At 37.3% G+C, this 21677-nt stretch overlaps 2 protein-coding genes across 2 annotated transcripts in view; both read left to right on the top strand.

The window, feature by feature from the left end:
• The window catches only part of intu (inturned planar cell polarity protein), a 71568-nt gene extending 49946 nt beyond the window's left edge, over positions 1–21622 (top strand). The window contains exons 12-16 of the mRNA XM_067447137.1: positions 3087–3611; positions 3959–4053; positions 10596–10785; positions 15597–15727; positions 20202–21622. Coding sequence (XP_067303238.1) covers positions 3087–3611; positions 3959–4053; positions 10596–10785; positions 15597–15727; positions 20202–20313 — 1053 coding nt within the window. The 3' untranslated portion in view covers positions 20314–21622. The remainder of the gene's footprint in view (positions 1–3086; positions 3612–3958; positions 4054–10595; positions 10786–15596; positions 15728–20201) is intronic.
• aadat (aminoadipate aminotransferase) overlaps positions 1–21677 on the top strand; it is a 72480-nt gene that overhangs the window by 6888 nt on the left and 43915 nt on the right. The window lies entirely within an intron of this gene.

Here is a 21677-nt window from a genome sequence, read left to right on the forward strand (position 1 = left end):
GTAATTTATGCCATGGTCTGTCTGATGTTCGATTCTAATTGGCAGGAAGGTGTGGAATAAAATTGTTTAATGCACAGGTAGTTCGAAGTCAGATGAATAATCGTTCTATATAAATGCACTGTTTTTATTATGAAGCGGGCACACACACACACACACACACACACACACACACACACACACACAGAAATAGAGCGGAGATCGCGCTGCAGATTCAAGACCACAGAAAACGATCAACGCCACCCTGTGACTTTTAGCAAAAAAATAGCTTTGCCACTGGATCACTACGTTACATTTCTCAGCAACGACGGGGTTACATCGCTATTTTAAATAATAAACACATATCTTCACTGTTAAGAGAGATGCTGAACAGACGCAGTCATGCAGGTATAAATCTCTCTCTCTCTCTCTCTCTCTCTCTCTCTCTCTCTTAAAGTAATTTAAATAAATGTTATTGTTAGGGGTTAACAGCTTATGACCCAGGACCAGTAGTGAAGAAATGAAGACAGAGTCAGGATTGCAATTAATTAAAAGAAAAATTTACTTAGAATTGTTTGCAGTTTCAAAAGCAGAAGCCAGCTTCATGTCTCACAAGGAGTTCGTAGGCCGCGCTCCCTCTCTCACCGTCTCGTTGCCTCGCCCTATCATACATACAATTGTCCCAACAGTTATACCGTTTTCAAGGTCTTATCCACGTCATTACTGCAATGTGGATGCTTCTGATTGGCTCAGAGACAATGCACAGTCATGGTAAATTTCCACTCATGTCAGTTAATCTGATGCACGTTTCCACTGACGTGTCACTTGTTGATGCTTTCACCCAGAATTAGGCCCGTAGTGACCTTCCAGATCTGGAGCAGGCGCCAGCTTGCCCAGAACAACAAGTCCACCCATCTCTTAGGGTGCCCATTGAACACCATTCTGATCTGTAACATAGAATATTGCGCACATACACAGATACACAGTCTCTCCAAGGTTGGAGCTGATTAAGCTCCAGTTCTAACTAGTTCTTACCAAAACATACTGATAACGTGTGCTTTCCTTTAGTGTGAGGGACACACAATAGTACAGGCAATATTCATCTTGAGTCTTTAGTGTTTCAGTAAAAGGAAATATAAAAGGAATAAAGCATAATAAATTAAATGAAAGACAAATCCATATTTCATATCTGGAAGCCGGGCTAAGTGAGCAAACGCTGTTACTGCACTCCTGACATGTTAGGGGTGTGTGATACCTCCAAAATCCAAACATATGACCTTGTTGCCAGTGTTTAGTGATATATCACACAACTCTAGGCCAGACCCTCAGTCACTCCTCAGAGACCAAATACACACTTTAGAAAACATGAAGCTAAAACTAAATCATAACTGGATAGAATCATTATAATAATATAGGATAAATATTGATTAAAGTTTTGATTATGAAGTTAATTAGGATATGAATATATACAGGTATATTGAAGCGGCAGTGGATTTCAGAATCCCCCCCTTCACTATAATCCATTAATTCAAATAAACGTATTTCTTTATACACTACTTTATCTCTGTGTCTGACTCAAAGGAGGCAGAATGCTGGATCTAACGAGCCGAAACTGACGAAAATAACCGACAATGTTACCGTTCCGGTCAAATATTGCGCTGCAAACATCAATAACAGCTTTAAGTTGCCAATGTTATATCAGTTGTCAAGAGGGCTGACCACTTGTAACCAAGTAGCTGTCTTTTATTTAGGTACTAAATCGTCATCGGAGGCTGACATGCGCCATACGTTGTCATATCGCAATATCCTTGATATCGCAATATGACACTTTTTTTTATCATGTAAAACTTTATACCGGTATTAGCGTGGACGGTATGATATGGCACACCCCTAGTTGTAACACCACCAATTCCACGAATCACGGATATGATAGAAGTCATATGACAGTTTCAGTTTCCTCTGGCTTCCTTTACGATCCCACATGAAAACACTAAATCTTTATCATTATTGTTACGGTTCTTGGTGTGAACAGGCCTTAAAAGGCTTAATTTCTTTCAAAAACAATCTTACTCTATGTATGGTAACTATATGTTAAGTGCAGTTATCCGCTTAACATCTGGTACCATTTTGGGGATTTCCGTCTGGATTTGGCCTACCCAAATTGAAAAGCTTCCCGTACACACATACAGTGGTCTAGGTTCAAAATATTGGTGAACTTTTAGAGGAAACCCTTTTAAGTCACATAAAACACTGCTAAAAGTGATAAACATGTAAGTATAGGTAATAACCACCCCAAAAAAATATTTTTTGATAAATTCATTTTTGAAAGTGTGTAACTCAGACCCTGTGTGCTCTAGGACCCTGTAAACAGTTTGGGCTATTTCCACTAAATTACAGAAAATAGTGGAAAGCAGAAGTTTGTCTGTGTGATGTTGTGCAAGATTTACTCAAATGGGTCTGAAGGGATGACCCCCCTCCACTTACCCTGCGACCCCATTCCACCACCCCCTCCCACCATCATATACAGTGATATAAATGCAATAGATAGGCACTCAAGATTGCAGATAAATGCAGTGTCTGCAGGGTCCTAGAGCACACAGGGCCTGAGTTACACACTTTCAAAAATGAATTTATAACTAAAAAAAAATCAAAAAGCGTTTCTTTTTTGGGTGGTTATTACAGCTCTGATTACATATACTTACATGTTTATCACTTTTAGCAGTGTTTTATGTAACTTCAAAGGGTTTCCTGTAAAATTACTCCAACATTTGAACTTAGACCACTGTATGTGTGTATGGGAGGCTTTTCAATTTGGGTAGGCCAAATCGAGCCGGAAATGGTACCAGAGTAATTTAGTGTTAAATAGGTTACTTTGTGTAAAACAAATGCCAAAGTGATGCATATCTCCAGAAAGTAGAGACTCTAAGCTTTCAAATGGTACCACATATGAGGTTATAGCTGCTCCACAGACATTTAAAATTGAAAGCATATGCATGACGATGTCATTCCGGCACAGGGTCCGCGGAGTTTAAGTGGTTATTGAACATTGAATTATTGAAAATGTAAGGCTTACCCAGTGTATAAATGTTTTTCCTGCCGTGTGTTTCCAGAGGCACTTCATGCAGTGTGTGTTGCTGGAGGCCGGTGGCTGTGCATCCCCCGCTCTGGGATCTCCTGGTCCCGATTGTGTCTATGTGGACCAGGTCAAAGCTACACTGCTTCAGCTGGAGAGTCTGGACTCCACCATTGAGGAGCGTCTCTCTGCTCCGCCCACTCCCTGCCTCTCCTGCTCCGACTGGTTCCTCCCCGCAGGTGGGCGGGACCGACAGGACGGCATGGGCGGCTCGCCGATTCTCAACCGGCTGACTGCAGCCATGAAACCACCGTCGCCTGGCGGGATGGGGCGAAGTCTGTTTGGGGAGGTGGGGTCGGGTCTAAGGGGACGAAGGCCGAGTCCACAGAGGAGTCTGTCTGATAGTGGCAGCGAGGGTCACGCGGACGCCTCCTTCACCTCAGGCCTGAGTCCTCATGCCACACCGGACCCAGTCCGGCGGACGCTCCCTGCTGGGACACGCAGAGACTCTTTCGGCTCGGGAGGGTCAGACGGCAGCCTGGGCAGTGCAGGATTTTTCAAGGTGTTCGTCTTACATTAATTACAGTTTATGTGCTGTTTTAGTAATGTTACATTTGACAGATTTCATCACCAAATCAAAACATAATAATAAATTATATATATATATACATACACACACACACACACATATATATATATATATATATATATATATATATATATATATATATATATATATATATATATATATATATATATATATATATATATATATATATATATATACATATATACATATTTTAGGTTTAAATGCCCTTCAATAATAACAACACTTCAGTTATATTTTGTATAGTCCAGCACAAACTGTAATCCAATTCTTGTGTATCTTTTGTGTGTGTTTTGTGTCAGGTTCCCAGGTTAAAGCACCCGAACCCGTTCTACCTGGGCTCGCTGAAGAAGAGTCTGACTGACAGGGAAACTGAGGAGATGCACACTGTTCTCAAGTCAGTTAAACATCATACTTATTCCTTATTCGCCCCCGGTTTAACAGACGAGGCTTAAGCGAGTCCCAGACTAAGGCCCCGTCCACACGGAGACGCGTTTAGCTGTATACGTATACATTTTGTACCTGTAATAAAGTTTGTAGATGGGAAGGAAGGAGGCGGGAACGGGCGAACATTCAACAACTTTTATTAAATAAACAAAACAAAAGTAAATCGCGGGCAGCCCCTCACAGACAACTGCCCACCAACACCTAATAAAACGTAAACAAAACATAACATAAATCCAGGCCTGGTCCTCTCTCGTCTTCCGCTGCCTTCGCTCCTCCTTTTATGCTCCCGTCACTTGGCCGCGAGACGAGACCGGTGTGTCACGCAGCTGGTACTCATTACCACTCGTCACCGGCCCGCTCTCGCGGTCCCTCGCCCCGCTGCTTGTCACACCACAATACCGCGTTTCGTCCACACCGATCCGCCGTTTTGCAAGCACGAACCCGATATTTTTTTAAATCGGGTCCCAAAGTGGATAAATCTGAAAACGACAATCTTCAGTTTTCGTGTGTACAGCGAATCCGTATGTTTTGCAAAACGGCGATGTCATCTCACTACGTCCGGCACTGTGAAAGAGTTAAGGGATACAACTACGGGCACTGGGCATGCGCACATCAATATCGCGTCATTTAATTACCGTATCTGCATTATTGTAAGGGTAGGTTTAGGTTTGGGGTAGGTGTAGGCGTTAATAAAACACATCTGTTAAGTAGCAAATGTATTTATTGTTATTTTATTGTGAGATTGTGCCTCACTTCCATCCATTGCTTTACCCCTTCTATCCATAACACTTCTTCTCCGTTTTAGTGTATTTCTGTGGGAGAATTACAGCGCCACACACTGGCCTGGCACACCAGTCGTTTTCATAGCTCTGGTGTGGACGCAGATATTTCATGAAACGAGGGAAAAAAAGATTGGATACGAAAAGCTCTGGCTTCGTGTGGACGGGACCTAAAATGCATGTTTGAGCTATTTTAGCTAAAAAAGCAACTTTCACTCGCATATCTTAAAATACTGTATGTCAGTGCTATTGTTCTGTCTCAAAATGCACACCAGTGCATGCCATTCCCAACGCTTAGGATACTTAGATGTCCTAATTGAACTAAGACCTAATCCCGGCTTAAAGGGTTAGTTCACCCAAAATTGTAAATTCTGTCATTAATTCCTCGCCCTAATGTCGTTGGACAGCCGTCAGACCTCCGTTCATCTTCACACACAGATGAAGATATTAGTGTTGAAATCCGATGGCTCAGAAAGGCCTTCAATGACACCAATGTCATTTCCTCTCTCAAGACCCATTGGCTGCATTTACACTGCAGGTCTTGATGCACAATTCCGATTTGGTGACTATATCCGATTTTTTTGACGACCCGCTTACATCATCTTTTCAAAAGCGACCCGTAGCCGATATTTGGATTTACACTGTACACTGGCAAAACAGCCCAAGACGTTCTTGAAAGTAAGTAAAACAGCGCGATATGCGATGGACGCAGACAAAATGATTGCACGTTTTGCTGTCTGCACTGTTCCACACATCTTTAAAGGTCGGCAAAACATTTCTCTCTTGAGGCGGAGAAAAAGAGGAGAGCCCTTGATGGGGTTGCCAGGTTTTCACAACAAAAACCATCCAATTGCAACTCAAAACTGTGTTAAAGTAGCCCAATTCCGCATGAAAACCGAGGACTTGGCACGCAGTTTGTGTCCACCTGAGTTGACGTCATTCGCCTCCGTCCTTTTATCAATGACGTACGACTCGCATTTACTGGGGGATATCCGATGTGACTGCTTACATGGCAGACGCTAATGCACGCATCCGAATCATATCGGATTTATTACCACATATGAGTGAGGCCTGAATCCGATCTGAGGATATCGGAATTCATGCGTTGTTTTTTAATGCTTACACGTTCACGTCATATCCGATCTGTGCCACATGAGAGGAATAAATCGGAATTGGGTCACATGAACCATGCAGTGTAAATGGGGCCATAAAGGCATTTAAGACGTCGTTACACAGCCCATCTCACTACAGCGGCTCTACAATCATTTATGAAGTGATGAGAATAGATCTTGTGCGCAAAAAACCTAAATAACGACTTCTATAGTGATGGGCCGATTTCAAAACAAAGATTCGAACCGTTATGAATCAGTGAATCGATTCATGATTCAGATCGCGTGCCAAACTGCTGAAATCTTGCGAGCCGAATCATGAATCGATTCACTGATTCATAACGGTTCGAATCTTTGTTTTGAAATCGGCCCATCACTATATAAGTCATTATTTAGGCACAAAAACTATTCTCATTCCTAATTGAACTAAGACCTAATCCTAGCTTAATAGGATTCCTCATGATCTACTCTATTAATCAATATGGCGGAACGCGTGGTGCACGCTGACAGCAGGGCAGGAGTTGCAGGTGCAAACGATTCCGATTCTAAACCAAAAATTGGTGATAAACCTGATTTTAAAGTTAAATTTGATCTTAAACTTAAACAAAGTCAATCTACTGCTGACTGGACACAGAAGTGCTTTGTTGTTGTTTATATTGTTCTCCTCTTGATTTTATCATTGCGCTGCTGTTGGCCGACAAACATATATCAGCGGCGACAAAACAAGCAAGCTGTTGTTACTGTTTTTGACTCAAGTAGTCAGCTCACTTCTTTTTCCGTGATATTAAATAACGGGAAAGCGGCTTTACCAACGAAGCAATTGCGCTCAATTGAAAGAAGAAAGCCATCTCAACTCTTCCGAAGGACAATAAGCTATTTAGCTATCACTCTTTTGTTGGCGAGCGATATTCATCAAAACCCTGGACCTAATTTTGACCGTGATGAATTACACCCTGCTGGAGTTTGCAGACGGCAAGGTACCGGTGCTTTTAAAGTGCGTGCTCAAAATGAGATCAAGGAGAGCTTACATCTGTTTAAAACAATGAATCATTCAAAAGTTCTATGGGATCCACGCTCCAAGCCTAAAGGATTACTAATGGGACATTTAAATATCAGAAGCGTTGCTTCAAAAACTGAACAATTGGAACAGTTACTTACAAACTCGAATTTCGATTTGCTTTGCTTGTCTGAAACGTGGTTGACAGAATCATCGCCGAATACTGCATACTTGGTCCCGGGATATAAAGTCTTCAGAAAGGATCGAAAAGTTGGGAAAGGTGGTGGACTCCTAATATATGTGAAGGACTGCATAAAATGTAAGGAAATTGAATTTAACACTTTAGTAGATATAGAATGCATTGCTGTAACAATTGTTTTATCCCCATGCATGGCATTTACTGTTGTTGGTGTTTACAGACCTCCATCATCAAGTAGTATATTTTATGATAATTTAAGAAAAGTTTTAAAAGGGTTTGATAGAAGTAAGGAACTAATTCTGTTTGGGGATTTTAATGTAAATTGGATAGACAAATTAAATAGAAAAAAGCTTCAGGAGATAGTAAGTCAGCTTGATCTTGCACAGTTAATTCAGGGCCCAACCAGAGTTACTTCATCATCTAAAACTCAAATAGATTTAATATTTAGTAACAAACCAGAAAGAATAACTAAGTCAATGAATTTATTAACAGGGTTATCCGATCATAACCTTATATTAGTAGTAAGAAAATTAACAAAACGTAGGTTAGAATATCAACAAGAGAAAGGAAATGTGCTAAATATTATACCAAAAAGATTGCTAAATGAATTTGAAGAGAAATTAAAAAAATTAAACTGGAATGAGATTCTGTACACAGATAATGTAGATGATGCTTCTGAATGTTTAATGGCCACAATTAATAAGGTCAAAGGTGAATTCAGTAAGAATGTTAAATTCACTAGAAAGAAACAGAATTTACCTTGGCTTAATGAACAGCTATGGAAGTTAATGAAACAGAGAGACCATGCCTTGAAAACAGCACTCAAATCTGGGTTGGCTCATGATAGAAGAACATTTCAGTGCCTACGTAATAAAGTTGTAAAGGAATTGAGAAAAGCAAAAGCTAAATTCTTTATTGAAATTATAAATGATGCAAAGGGCAATAGTAGACAAGTTTGGGCAAATATGAATAGAATACAAAAGAAAAATAGTAACAAAGGAAATAAAGATATTCAATTACAAGTTCAGGGAAATTTAATTCAAGACAAGCATCAAATTGCGAGTGTATTCAATAATTTTTTTATAGATTCAGTTCAAAATTTAGCACAAGGGTTTAGCGCAAGAAATAAGGACATTGTGCCATTAAACTATAATGCTCCTATTTTTAATATTTCTGAAGTACCCGAGTCTAATATAATACACATTTTGGGTCAACTTAAGACTTCTAGGGCTAAAGATGTCTTTGATTGTGATTCTACGTTTGTTAAAAAGTATACACATGTTCTTAGTACACCCATCACTCATCTGGTTAATTTGTCAATAAAGCAATGTTATTTCCCGAATGCTTGGAAGTCAGCAGTAATAACACCGATTTTAAAGAATGGTGATCCTACTAATGTAACCAATTACAGACCTATTAGTATTCTTCCAGTAATTTCCAAAGTAATTGAAAAGGTAATTTGTAGCCAATTAATAGAGTTTTTAAATCTTGGTTCTTTTCCTCTACATCCAATGCAGTTTGGATTTAGGGCACGTCATTCCACAGAGACGGCAAACTGTTACTTTGTTGAACAAATTAAATCCAGTCTTGATGGAGGAGGTGTTGTTGGTGCTGTCTTCCTTGATTTTAAGAAGGCTTTTGACACTGTAAATCACAATGTACTTTTATCTAAATTGTCAAAGTTTAATTTTTCTATTAATACATTAACATGGATGGAATCATATCTAAACACAAGGAAACAATGTACAAGAATTAATGATACATGCTCATCGTTTTTTGACTGCACTATTGGAGTCCCACAGGGATCTATTCTTGGACCAGTTTTATTTAGTTTATATATTAATGATCTACCCACTGTGTGTCCAGAGGTCCAATTTCAGATGTATGCAGATGATACAGTAATTTATACCCATGCTAAAACAAAAGAGCAAGCTGCTATCAAACTGACTGCTGCACTAGATAAAATCTCAGATTGGTTAAATTACTCATGTCTTACTCTTAATGTGAGTAAAACAGTGGCAATGTATTTCTCTATTAAAAGAAATGATAAGCATCATCCAGATATTTTAATTAAAGGTGAAGCAATAAATATTGTAGAGTATTTTAAATACCTGGGTATGATTATAGATTCAAATTTAAATTTCAAGAAACATGTGAAAAAGGTTTCTAGATGTGTTAGAGCAAGCTTAATGGTTTTCCGGAATATTAGACATCAGTTACCTGTGGCTGCGGCGAAGCTTTTTATGCATACAATGATTTTCCCACATTTGTCGTATTGTGCTACAAGCTGGTCTCAAGCAAATGTAACAACATTGAAGCCATTATATAATTTGTATAAGCAAACTGTCAAAGTTTTAGACAAAAAATCAAGGAGTTATCATCACTGCATTATCATCAGAAATTATAAATTATTGACGTTTGATAGTTTTTTATTCTTTGCAGATATGTGTTTGATGTACAAGTTAATTCATGATCTTGCTCCACCACCTCTTAAACAGTGTATTACTTTCTGTAAAGACAACTCTAGGGAAACCAGGGCATCTACTAGAGGCGATTGTTCAGTAAAATTCAAAAAAACTGTATTTGGACAATCTGCATTCTCATATAGAGCAGCAGAAAGATGGAATTCATTGCCGGTTCATATTAGAGATTATACATCATTTAGTATTTTTAAAACGGAACTTAAATTATGGTGTAAGAAAAATCAGTTATGTGATCATTAATTATTTTTATTATTGCATATATGTATGTATGTATATGTGTATGTATGTATGTATATATGTATATGTATATGTATGTATGTGTATAGATGTATGTATATGTATATATGTATATGTGTGTGTATATATGTGTATATGTATGTATATGTATATGTATTATGTATATATATATATATATATTTTTTTTTTTTTTTTTTTTTTTTTTTTTTTTATTTATTTATTTATTTTTTTTTTTTTATTATTTATTTTTTTTTTTTTATATATATGAATTTCTATCTAATTAAATATTTCTGATATTCTGATATTATTATTATTATTTTTTATTTTATTTATTTATTTTTATTTTATTTTTTTTTATTTTTTATTTTTTTTTTTTTTTCCCTTCTTCTTTCTTTCTTGGATTGTAATTGAATTCTGTAATTGTATTGAACATCATCCTGCCCAGGGACCGCAGATGCAAATTAGCTATTTTAGCTAACTCTGGCACAACATTTGGGTTGTGTATGGTCCCTGTTAAATAAATAAATAAACTAAACTAAACTAAACTAATAATATAAGGCCATAGTGTTTTTTGGTTGTCAGTTTTATTACCTTTTGTGTTTCATTGAAGAAATGTCATGCAGGGATGTAACAAGTCTACAGCAGTAAGTCAGTTTAAATGTCTAAATGACTGTGTGTGTGTTGACAGACTGACAGCAGGCGCTGAGAACACACTCTTCCATTACGTGCTGATGGAGACGGTGCAGGGCATCTTCATCGCTCCCACACACAGAGAAGTCAGTCATCTGAGCGGCTCCATCCACCCACAGCTCATCCACAACTTCTACCACTGCTGTCTGTCCATACGCCAGGCCTTCCAGCTGAGCCTCCCCACACGGGTAACGTCGCACCTCATCTCATCAGTGCTTTTTGGTTCCGTATATGTTACAGATGATTTCTATTTTAAATAAATGATTTCTAGCCTGGGAAAACCCAGAGTCCTGCTCGGGTCTGATTTTGTAAATCCGCAATCGCCCGTACCCGCGGTGCGTTAAACCGCATCCGACCCGTTTTCCGACACGGAGCACTAATTAAAATCGCACCCGACCCGCTTAAAATAGAACCAACACCCGACCTGCACCCGAGATAAAATCAGTTTAGCATATAACATTATATAGGCCTACACATTTATTGCCAGGTCATACAAAAGTAAGTACAGCACCGCGCCACGTCTTTAAAATTCGAAAGGTGTACGCACACCGGCGGTGGCATTCGGCACCTGTCCGCGGCGACTCAGGAAGTTGTTCAAAATTCTGCCGCGCCACAGAGCGCCAATGTACTGATTTCACCCTGTGCTAGATGCACACATCGTGCAGCTCTTCTGTCAGAAGTGGATTCAAAACTGAGCTCGCGCGTGGCATATATAATGCGCACGTCCGGCGCTGAGCTTCCCCTCCGGTGTTCGACCCCCTTGAAGCCTTGTGTGATTTTTCAAGTCAGAGAATCCTGGGAGGGCGTGGCGGCGCGAGCACAAATAACCTGATATTATTTTAAAATTATTTGATTATCTTGAAATACAGGCAAGACATATTTTTGTAGATGTGTTCCTAAAAATATGCATACATTTTTACATTCGCACGTGACTGTTTTAAACCCGTGTTAGACCTGTGTTTCCCCCTTGTCCGACCCGACCCGCACATGTATTCCAACACAGTTGGATGTTTTTCACCCGTTTCCGCAAAATTTGCGGGTACCCGAACCTGTGCAGGACTCTGACCCAGACAACTGCCGGCAAATGTAGATTTGCACTGTAAGTAGTCTGGCAAAGAGCTCATTCATGCCCATGTCTAATCCGTCGAAATTGCGCCACCAATTCAGTAACGTCGGGGTTTTACACGAGGACGACAGCGCAGCGACGGGGAAGCAGATTTTGTACATTACTAAGATGGACGCCGCCGCAGAACATCACTCGCTCTAATCAGCGATCGCGTCTGTTTTAAGCCATTTAAACTTTTCCTTTTCGTTAAAACCCGAGCAAAGAACAACACTCGGCTCAGATGTGGATTACACCGGCTACTGTGATGAGGAGGATGGGGAGTGTGATCATGTGCTCTCACACACACACACACACCTCTGGATCTGGCCTTTCTGTGGTTATTTCCTCACATCTAGTAATCATGTAAATAATTGTAAATAAATATCTAGCGTAAATATGCTCAAGTCTGAAAACGTTCGAACACATCTGAAATGACTGAATTTGAATAAAGTTTGAGACAATTTTCCAAAGACTCCTGAATATTATTTTATTTTCAAAATATTGCAAATTGCGTTCTAATCGCGAAACAAATGCCTTACAACGGGGCGAATGCGATCAGAGCTCGATGTTTTCTGTTCGCCCGTCTATCCGAGATGTTTCAGTCGCTCTGAGATGCTTTTAGGTTTCCCAAATTTTGCAAAAATGTTGATTGCAGCTATTATCAGATATTATCATGTTTCTTTTACAACAACGGCAAAAGTCGTCAGAAGCCATTGCAACACCTTCCTGGAAATCACAAACAGAGAATTGCTGTCTCAGATGTTTCTCCGTCGCTCAGCTCGGTTTCCACAAACTAGTGTTGTCACAATACTGTAATTTCTAACTTCGATACGATACCTGCAGTGTTCATTTCATCCACGAATAATTTTCGGCATTATTTTCATCCACAAAATTCTTTCACTGACGAAAACGAGATGATAAACTAAATAAAAACTAGTGTTGGATGACCAAATCTATGACGAAAATCTACTGTCATTTTCGTCAACGGATAAAAACGAGACAAAAATGTCAGGGAGGGATGATTTTAGGGAAGAGATCCAGTCAGAACTGATGTCCTGTGTAAAAAAACACGGGAAAATGCGCCACTGTTGTGCTTCTACAGACGCTGCGGATCAATCAATGAATAGCCCACATTTATGCAGGCAATTGTTTATGAACTACAGCTGAGGAATAAAAACAAATAAAATTACTTTACTGTATGATGTTTACTTTACGATGTTTCCCGATGTTTCCATTTAGGCGGTTGAAACAATGCATATTTAGCTTGTTTATAATTAAAAGTCATGCATTATTATATACGTTTTTGGTTACACAATACACTAATTAATTCCATTTACATTTAATTCATATTCAGGAGGAAATACCAATATCAGTATTTGACACATTATTCAATAAACTATCAGGGTTATAATAGTTAACTAAAACCGTTAAAAAATATTCATTACTTGAAATTTAAATAAATGTTAACTGAAATAAAAAATAAATTGTATAAAAGTGTATACAGGGTGTCCGCGGGGTTTTAAAAAGTATTAAAAAGTGATAAATCAAAATTGTCAAATTTAAGGCCATTAAAAGTGTTAAATGTCGTCCCAGAGGTATTATTTTTTTCCAAATTAGGTATGTTTTTTTCAGACTATCAGGTGTCCTATTCTGATTGAAATTCTATCTGCGTTCGCGTTAGTTCGTTTAAATATGGGCTTTAGCATATCGGGGCACATAATCAAAGATCTTTCGTCTCCGTCTCGGCGTGTGTTTGATGCTGACGTCATATTCAGCGGTCGTTCAGCATCATCTCAGAACATTGCGCTCAACAGAAGTGGCTGGCTTACGTTTTATTTTAGACTTGCTTCAAGGTATATCTCCAACGACTATCCTCATAACAGCAATCTTAAATGATTTAAATAAAGTCTAAAATGAACAAAAAGAGTTGTGAGAGAATGAGGCGCGATCCATTGACAGTAAACAGTGAGATCCGCGTGTCTGTCTGCTCTTAAAGGGACAGCAGCCAATAAAGCTTCCTGTCAGGGAACAGAGAAAATGACTCGCTGCTCTTGACTAAATAACTTTTGTAGCGTTAATAAGGATTAACTATTTAATTTATAGTTTATGCAGTGCAGACTGAATATAACTTTGATAACTTTATTAAATTTCTGTATATTTCCTAACAGTTAAAACAGGAAGGGCTGGAGTAAACATGACATTTATTATGGGTTTATGTTAGCATTGTTTTAAGTTTATTTAAATTAAAAACTGTTATATTTTGAAGCCTAATAATAAATGTAAAAAATAAAAATAAATCAGTAGCTGTATTAATATCAGTAATACTGGCCTTCATTTATAAAAAGATGCCATTTAAACAAGTATTTAAAATATACTGTCTTTATGTTGTTTCTACATTAATTTGCTTAACTGTGAAATTATTAAATTAAAAAATATATTAAAAACGTACAAAAACATTTATTTTTTTATTGCGATTAATCACAGAAAAAATGTGTGATTAATCTAGTTAAAGTTTTTAATCGATTGACAGCTCTAGTTTTTAGTATTTTGCTAAATTCAACAACTTATCACAGCTATAGAAATGTAATATTTGGCTCAGGTTTTGTTGTTGGTAAAAAAAAAACTAAATAATTTAATTGCTGAATTACCATTATTAATGTAAATCAAATGTGTATGCAGTAATGCTTCTCCTTAACCAACCTTTGTGAATGTTGAGATGTGTTTTACTGTCTGAATGATAACTTATCACAGATTTCCTCCTGCTGTCGATTCTAAATCTATTCTTTTTTGTATGTTATACATCTCAAAATCTAAAATAATAGAAAGGTCGCTGATTAACACTTGCAATTCAGTGTCGTGATGGTTTTAAAAAATATTCTGAAGGTAGTAAAAAAGGCATTAAAAAGTAGTAAATTTAACTTAAGGATTGCTGTATATACCCTGGTATAATAAATACACTTAAACTTATGTGAAGCTTTAGCTTAACATGATATACTGAAACAGAAATTATACAAAAACTATACAATGTTTTTTGTTGTTGTTGTTGTTTTTAAAACCAGTGAATTGAGCTGTTTGGTGTATTTTTATGGTCAAAAACACAATTATGTCAAAATATCAGTTTTGACATGTATTTAAGTAACAGTCGGTTATGTAATGCTTAAATGGTCAATGCATGAATTACAACTGAAATAAACTTAAACTAGACTAAAAGTCTCTGAGATCCGGACCCGTTCACTTCTGGAGACTCCAGGCAGGTTTCAGGTCTGGAAACTGGTGGTGCTGGAGACTAAAGGGTTCCTGATGGTTTCACACTTAATTCTTCACCTTAATTCCTAATTATTGTGCAGTTAACGCGTCTTTTTTTCGCCACCTGTTTTTGTGTGATCCTGCGGACCCAATGAGCATTTCACTGTCCAGTGGTCACACCTGATCTGCAGTATTGCATCAGTGTTATCCTTCTTATGGGTTTTTAATCATTTTTGACTTCAGTCTGAGTTAAATCTCTTTTTGGCTCATTTTATCTGTAAAAGAAAACATGGCAAATTATTCTGCACACCTGAATATGAGGTGATTTCATTTCCAGGCTTCATGAACAATTATATATCACTTATAAATGATTAAATAGTAAATTAATAGTAGTTATTAAGATTAATGTGGTTTGGAATTGGTCAAATGTGTCTGAAACAAAAATATGATCGGAAAATCAATGTGCCTAATAATTCAGCACACACTGTATATATAAATATATACATTTATTTTATTGTATTTACCAAAATCCCAAATAAATAAATTGTAATAGTTATTACGCATTCCTCTTTATTATAGTCTGTTAAACTAATTGATAAGCTAGCGCTGCCCTAAGTATCATTGCTGTTGATTTCTGTGCTGTTTCAGGATCGGAGAGGAACGCAGAGCACTCGAGGTTTGGGTCCAGTTAAAGAGCATGGAGTTCTGTTCCAGTGCAAACCTGAGAACTGGACCGACCAGAAGAAGCCCGCTCCCACCATGACCTACTGGGTCATAGGGTACGTGACCTCTGACCTCCAGCAGCTTATAACGAGTCGATGGCATCTTCCATAGGTTGAGATTAGGGGTGTAATGCATGCAAGCGGTCCTGGACGTTTGTATTTCATCCGGTGTGTTCAAATCATTTTGGTCGGGGCAAGATTTGGCATGTCATTTTTACTCTAAATCTACAAATTGAGGAATAAAGAGTGCCCGTTTTATTCAGATTATGAAATTACGACTTGCTGGTGACGTTCATGTGCATCTAACTCATAAATACAATCTTTCCAAAGTTGCAATATCTAATCAAAATTGCAACACAAACAAACAAACTTTTGCACAGTAGTGTATTTCATTCTAAATATAATTAAACATTTACATTTTCTCCTTTTAAAATGTAAACAAAACATTTATACTTTTTTTATTTAACAAAATTAAATTAATTTAATTACAATTGTAAGTATTTGTCCAGTTGTATAATTAAAAAATGGTTTTCCTTTTAAAATGTAACAAATTTCAGTATTTGTTTATTTTATTATTTTAATTTACTTGGTTTTAAATTATTATTATTATTATTATTATTATTATTATTATTATTATTAATTACAATTGTAAGTATTTGTCCAGTTGTATAATTAAAAGTATTTTTTCCTTTTAAAATGTAAAAATTACAGTATTTATTGATTTTTTTTTAAATATTTTTATTTAACTTAGTTTTTGATTATTAATTGTATTTGTCCATTTGTATAATTAAATCTACAATCTTTTTTTCATTTTAAAATGTAAAAATAGTTTTTTATTTGATATTAATTTATTTTTATTTTATGTATTTGACCATTGTATAACTCAAATAATTTTTTTACCTTTTAAAATGTAAAAGTTTGAATATTTATTTTATTATTATATTTATATTATCTTATTTTTTTATAATAATTACAATTTTAAGTATGTCTATTTACATGTCCATTTAAAAAAAAATGGTATTTATTTTTGAATGCATTGATAATACATGTTTTACAGTAAAATTGTAAAACCTCTTGTTGATCACCACAAGATGGCCGCTACTGATTGAGTGCTCTAAAAAGCTCTCAGCCTGCTGCATGAATAACTTGACTTCATTAGTAGGTGCTATAAAATTCATGTGACCTAAAGGTAAACCTAAAAGTCTGTTCTATCAACAATTGAAAGAATTTATCAAACATTGTCACAATGGAGAATATGGATCAACGTGAGTTTTCCCTCCAAACAATCTCGGGTACCATACAAAATTGTCCTTTCTGTGCTTATTTCCTCACACTAGATCTGGATTGTCCTTTAAGGGATAGTTCACCCAAAAAAGAAAATTCTGTCATTTACTCACTCTCAAGTTGTTCCAACCCTGTATGAGTTTCTTTCTTCTGCTGAACACAAACAAATATATTTGGAAGAATGTTTGTAACAGAACAACCATTCACTCAACTCAACTCTCAACTCAACTTTATTTCTAAAGCACTTTCAAAACCATTAGAATGGACCAAAGTGCTGTCCATGAGTATAAAACAACATCAGAAGATACAACAATTTACAATAACGCACACACACAAAAAACTACAAAGTCAAGGTATCACATGACACCAAAAATCAAACACATAATCATAATCACATAATCACTCACAGTTTCCAACCCAGTCAGACGCCGAAAGCCTGATGAAATAAAAAAGTCTTCAAGTCCTTTTTAAAAGTGTCCAAGCTTTGCAAGGATTTCAGAGATAGCGGCAACTCATTCCAAAGTGCCGGGGCCGCGACCGAGAGGGCGCGATCTCCACTACGTCTCAGACGAGATCGAGGGACGGTTAAGAGCATGTTCTGGGAAGAGCGTAACGGACGTTGAGGCTGGTATGGGATTAACATGTCCTTTATATACGCTGGGGCTCTATCATGTAGTGCTTTAAAAACAAACATTAACACCTTGTATTGTATTCTAAATTTAACAGGTAGCCAGTGAAGGGTTATCAATACAGGTGTTATGTGATCTCGTTTTCTATTATTTGTTAAAAATCTCGCTGCAGCAAGATTCACTACCATAGTATGTTTTTTTCCTTCTATTTGGGTTGTTCTCTCTGCTTTGTTTCTAACATTCTTCAAAATATATTTGTTTGTGTTCAGCAGAAGAAAGAAACTCAGTGCCCGGTTGCATAAAACACCTTAAGTGAAAATTTCCCTTAAGATCGCCCTTAGGTTTCCCTTAAACTTAAGGGTGTTGCATAAAATAACCCTTAAGTATCACTTAAGGGTTTATTAAACTGAAACGTCATAAACCCTTAGAATTATCCTCAAATGTCTATTTTTCACTTAAGTAATCCCTTAAAAACCGTTAAGCGTTGCATAAAGCCCCTTAACTGTCATTTTCCTAAGTATAGTTTAAGGTTAGGAAAAGTTTACCTTAAGAGTTGACGAACATTAATGAGAAAAAAATAGCTGAGTTTATTGATCCTGTTGAAGATGTAAATGTGCCAAAGTTAATTTTTCGCGATAGGCAGAATCCTCTGGACCATCTTAGCGATGAAAAACTGCTTCGCGAATATAGATTTGATCGCCGCGGGATATATGAGATCGCTAACAAACTGGAAGGCGATCTTGATCATGTTACCCAGCGCATCCACTCACTACCCTCTGTGTTACAGTTGCTTATAGCACTTCGGTTCTTTGCAACTGGGAGTTTCCAGTCTGTAGTGGGAGATGTTTTCCATGTTCATAAATCGTCAGTTAGTAGAGTTATTCACCGGGTTGCAGGGACTCTCTGCCGTCATTTAAGCCAAACTGTGACATTTCCATCGCGTGTTGAACTGGATGCCATTCAAACCTCTTTTTTTCGGAAAGCGGGGTTTCCTCGAATAAGTGGTGTAATCGATGGCACACATGTCAGAATTCAGGCTCCCCGCACGCATGAAGATGTTAACAGAAAAAATTACCATTCTGTTAGTGCAGCTAGTGTGACCATGTGTGCAGAATTAGAAATGAAATATTTTATCAATGTATTAAAATGTATTTTGACTTGTTGATAATTATGGTCATCGTTTGATCCTATGAAAGATACAACAATGCATTGACACACACACGGTCTATAATTGAGAGGACGATCGGACAGCTCAAACGCAGATTTCACAGTCTCCACAACGAGCTGCGCGTCTGCAGAATTATTGTCGCCAGCGTTGTTCTTTTTAACATGTCAAAGATGTATTGTGAAGAGGGAGATGATGTCGAAGAAGAGGCTCAAGAAGCAGAAGCAGAAGAGGCTCATGAAGAAAATCAACAAGATTTTCAACGGGCTGGATTTGTTGTCAGAGATGCCATCGTAAATGCATTCTTTAATTAGTTTAGCTAGTAGCCTATGGACAATAGTCATAAATATAAATAAATGAAATATAAATAAATAAATCATAAATAAATAAATACAAAACCTGTCAGATCTGTCATAAAAAAATATTCGTCAATTGATGTGCATTTTATTTTTCCTTCACTTTGTAGCTGCATTAGTTTGTTATTAAGAATGAAGTTGTAAAGGTCTTGATTTTCCTTCTCCTTTTTAAGTTTTTCGATCTCTAATTGCAGTTTTGTCTTCTGTAGGATGTCTCTTGCAGTTCTAGCACTTTTTCTCTTGCGGCTGGAGAGGATATTTGCGTCTTTCTGCAATTCACAAGTGTTTTGAAGGAATAATGAAAAAAATCTAAAAATTACATCGAGGCTGTTCTAAGTAAAATTAACAATAGACTAAAATAATTGTTAACAAAGAAGCAATAAAACCTCACTTTGCTGCATGATTTGGCGTGCTGCTGGCGCTCTGCCGGTGTTGAAGCTGATTTTTGCTGAGAAGGTCTAACGTGTGAAACAAATAACGTTACCAAGCATATTTTATTTTGTCGTGATCTTCAAATCGTTTATCCTCAGCAGTGATCATTTTTATTTGATTTAAGACAATAATGTTCTCTCACTCCGTGTATTCCTCTTGTTGAATCTCAGCTTCACTCTCTAACCCGCCAGCGTAGCGTGTCTATGGCAACAATAGAATTTTATAACGGTAAAACCTGGGTCGCAGTCGTGAAACACTTAGCGGCGTCCCTTACCTAAGAGAACCGTTTAAGGGATTATATGCAACACCCTTAAATCATTCCCTTAGATAAGGGGAAATCACGCCTTAAGTATCATACTTAAGGGAAAAACTTAAGGTGTTTTATGCAACCGGGCACAGGTTTGGAACAACTTGAGAGTGACTAAATGAAGACAGCATTTTCATTTTTGAGTGAACTATCCCTTTAGGAACGTTTTTTTTCCATTAGTGTTTCTGATATATGAGCATGTGGCCCTTTTCTATTATAGCACGCATTGATATTGTCAATTCGCTTTAATTTGAACTTCAACACACCTAGCATCCTCCCATGATCCTCCTCTCACTGTGATTGACCATCAAGGCGTATTCTTCCACCTCTGATTCTCAATCTCTCGTTTGTGCTGCAGGCGAATGCTTCTGGAACCGGTCCCTCAGGAGTTTTACGTGTGTTTTCATGACTCCGTGGCAGAAGCTCCTGTGGAAATGGCCTTCCGGCTGTCCTTCGGCTTGGCTGTGTAACCCGGCGGCCATCCGCTTCATCCAGCACGAGAAGCTTTTCGTGAGGTATGTGTGGAAACGAGGACGGCTACTGTGGACTTTCTGCACCATGAGCATTAAATACAAGCAGAATAATGAACCGGTCAGATGATAAAATGCTTCTGAAATGGTGAACAAGCACAACTTTGATACCTCAAACTATGCTAGATTTCACAAGCTACCGGCTATTTTCACGGGCCCTTTCCCTGCTGGATCACGTGACCACAGCCTTACCTGAACTCTGTGATATGAAATGTTTTTTTATTTTATTTAAGGTGTGGAACTTCATAAGTTAAAACTTTTTGTAATGCGTTGTCCATCCAAAAAATGTGCATCATTTATCAAATAAATGAAAGCAGATTTACTTCAGGTGTTCTTTATTTCAGTGTTTTTACAAAAATAAACCCCGCTCAACGATAGGTTTGGCTCATGGCGAGTTGCTATAAACCATTAATAAACTCAAACAAACACTTTCGCAATGTTTTACAGAAGGATTTACATTAAAACATGTTTGCTTGCAATTATGTCACTGAGCTCAATTCAAAGTAGCTTTGTGAAGTATTCTCTCATGATTTATGAATTTTCTGTAAGTTGTTTGTAATTCTTATTTAAAGGGATAGTTCACCCAAAAATGAGTGATGTTCATTTGCTTACCCCCAGGGCATCAGATGTAGGTGTGTTTGTTTCTTCAGGAGAACACAAATGAAGATTTCTAACTCAGCCGTTGCTCGTATAATGCATGTCAATGGGGTGTATTTCTATGAGAGTAAAAAACACAAACATACGAATCCATATTAAACCCTGCGGCTCGTGGAGACACATTGATGTCTTAAGACACGAAACGATCGGTTTCTGTAAGAAACACAACAGTATTTGTTGTTTTTTACCTCATATCAGACGAATCTCATCTAGTATTCCCAGCGCCATTACTTCCTTTGAATTAGGTCAAAATACTGGTCTGGTGCTATCATAGATATATTTACATAGATCCCTCATTTGACCGATCTGCGCAGGCACTAATGAGGATTCTATCTATCTATCTATCTATCTATCTATCTATCTATCTATCTATCTATCTATCTATCTATCACTTCTATTGAATAAGGTCAAAATACCGGTGCGATCATAGATATATTTACATAGATTCCGCATTTGACCAATCGGCGCAGGCTCTATGATCGCGCCAGTTTGACCTTACTAGACAGAAGTAATGGTGTTGGGAATACTAGATGAGATTCGTCTGATATGAGGTCAAAAATTATATAAATACTGTTGTGTTTCTCACAGAAACCGATCGTTTCGTGTCTTAAGACATCAGTGTGTCTCCACAAGCCGCAGGGTCTGGA

Source organism: Pseudorasbora parva, chromosome 1 (assembly GCF_024679245.1).
Source record: "Pseudorasbora parva isolate DD20220531a chromosome 1, ASM2467924v1, whole genome shotgun sequence".
In the NCBI taxonomy this organism is placed as follows: domain Eukaryota; kingdom Metazoa; phylum Chordata; class Actinopteri; order Cypriniformes; family Gobionidae; genus Pseudorasbora; species Pseudorasbora parva.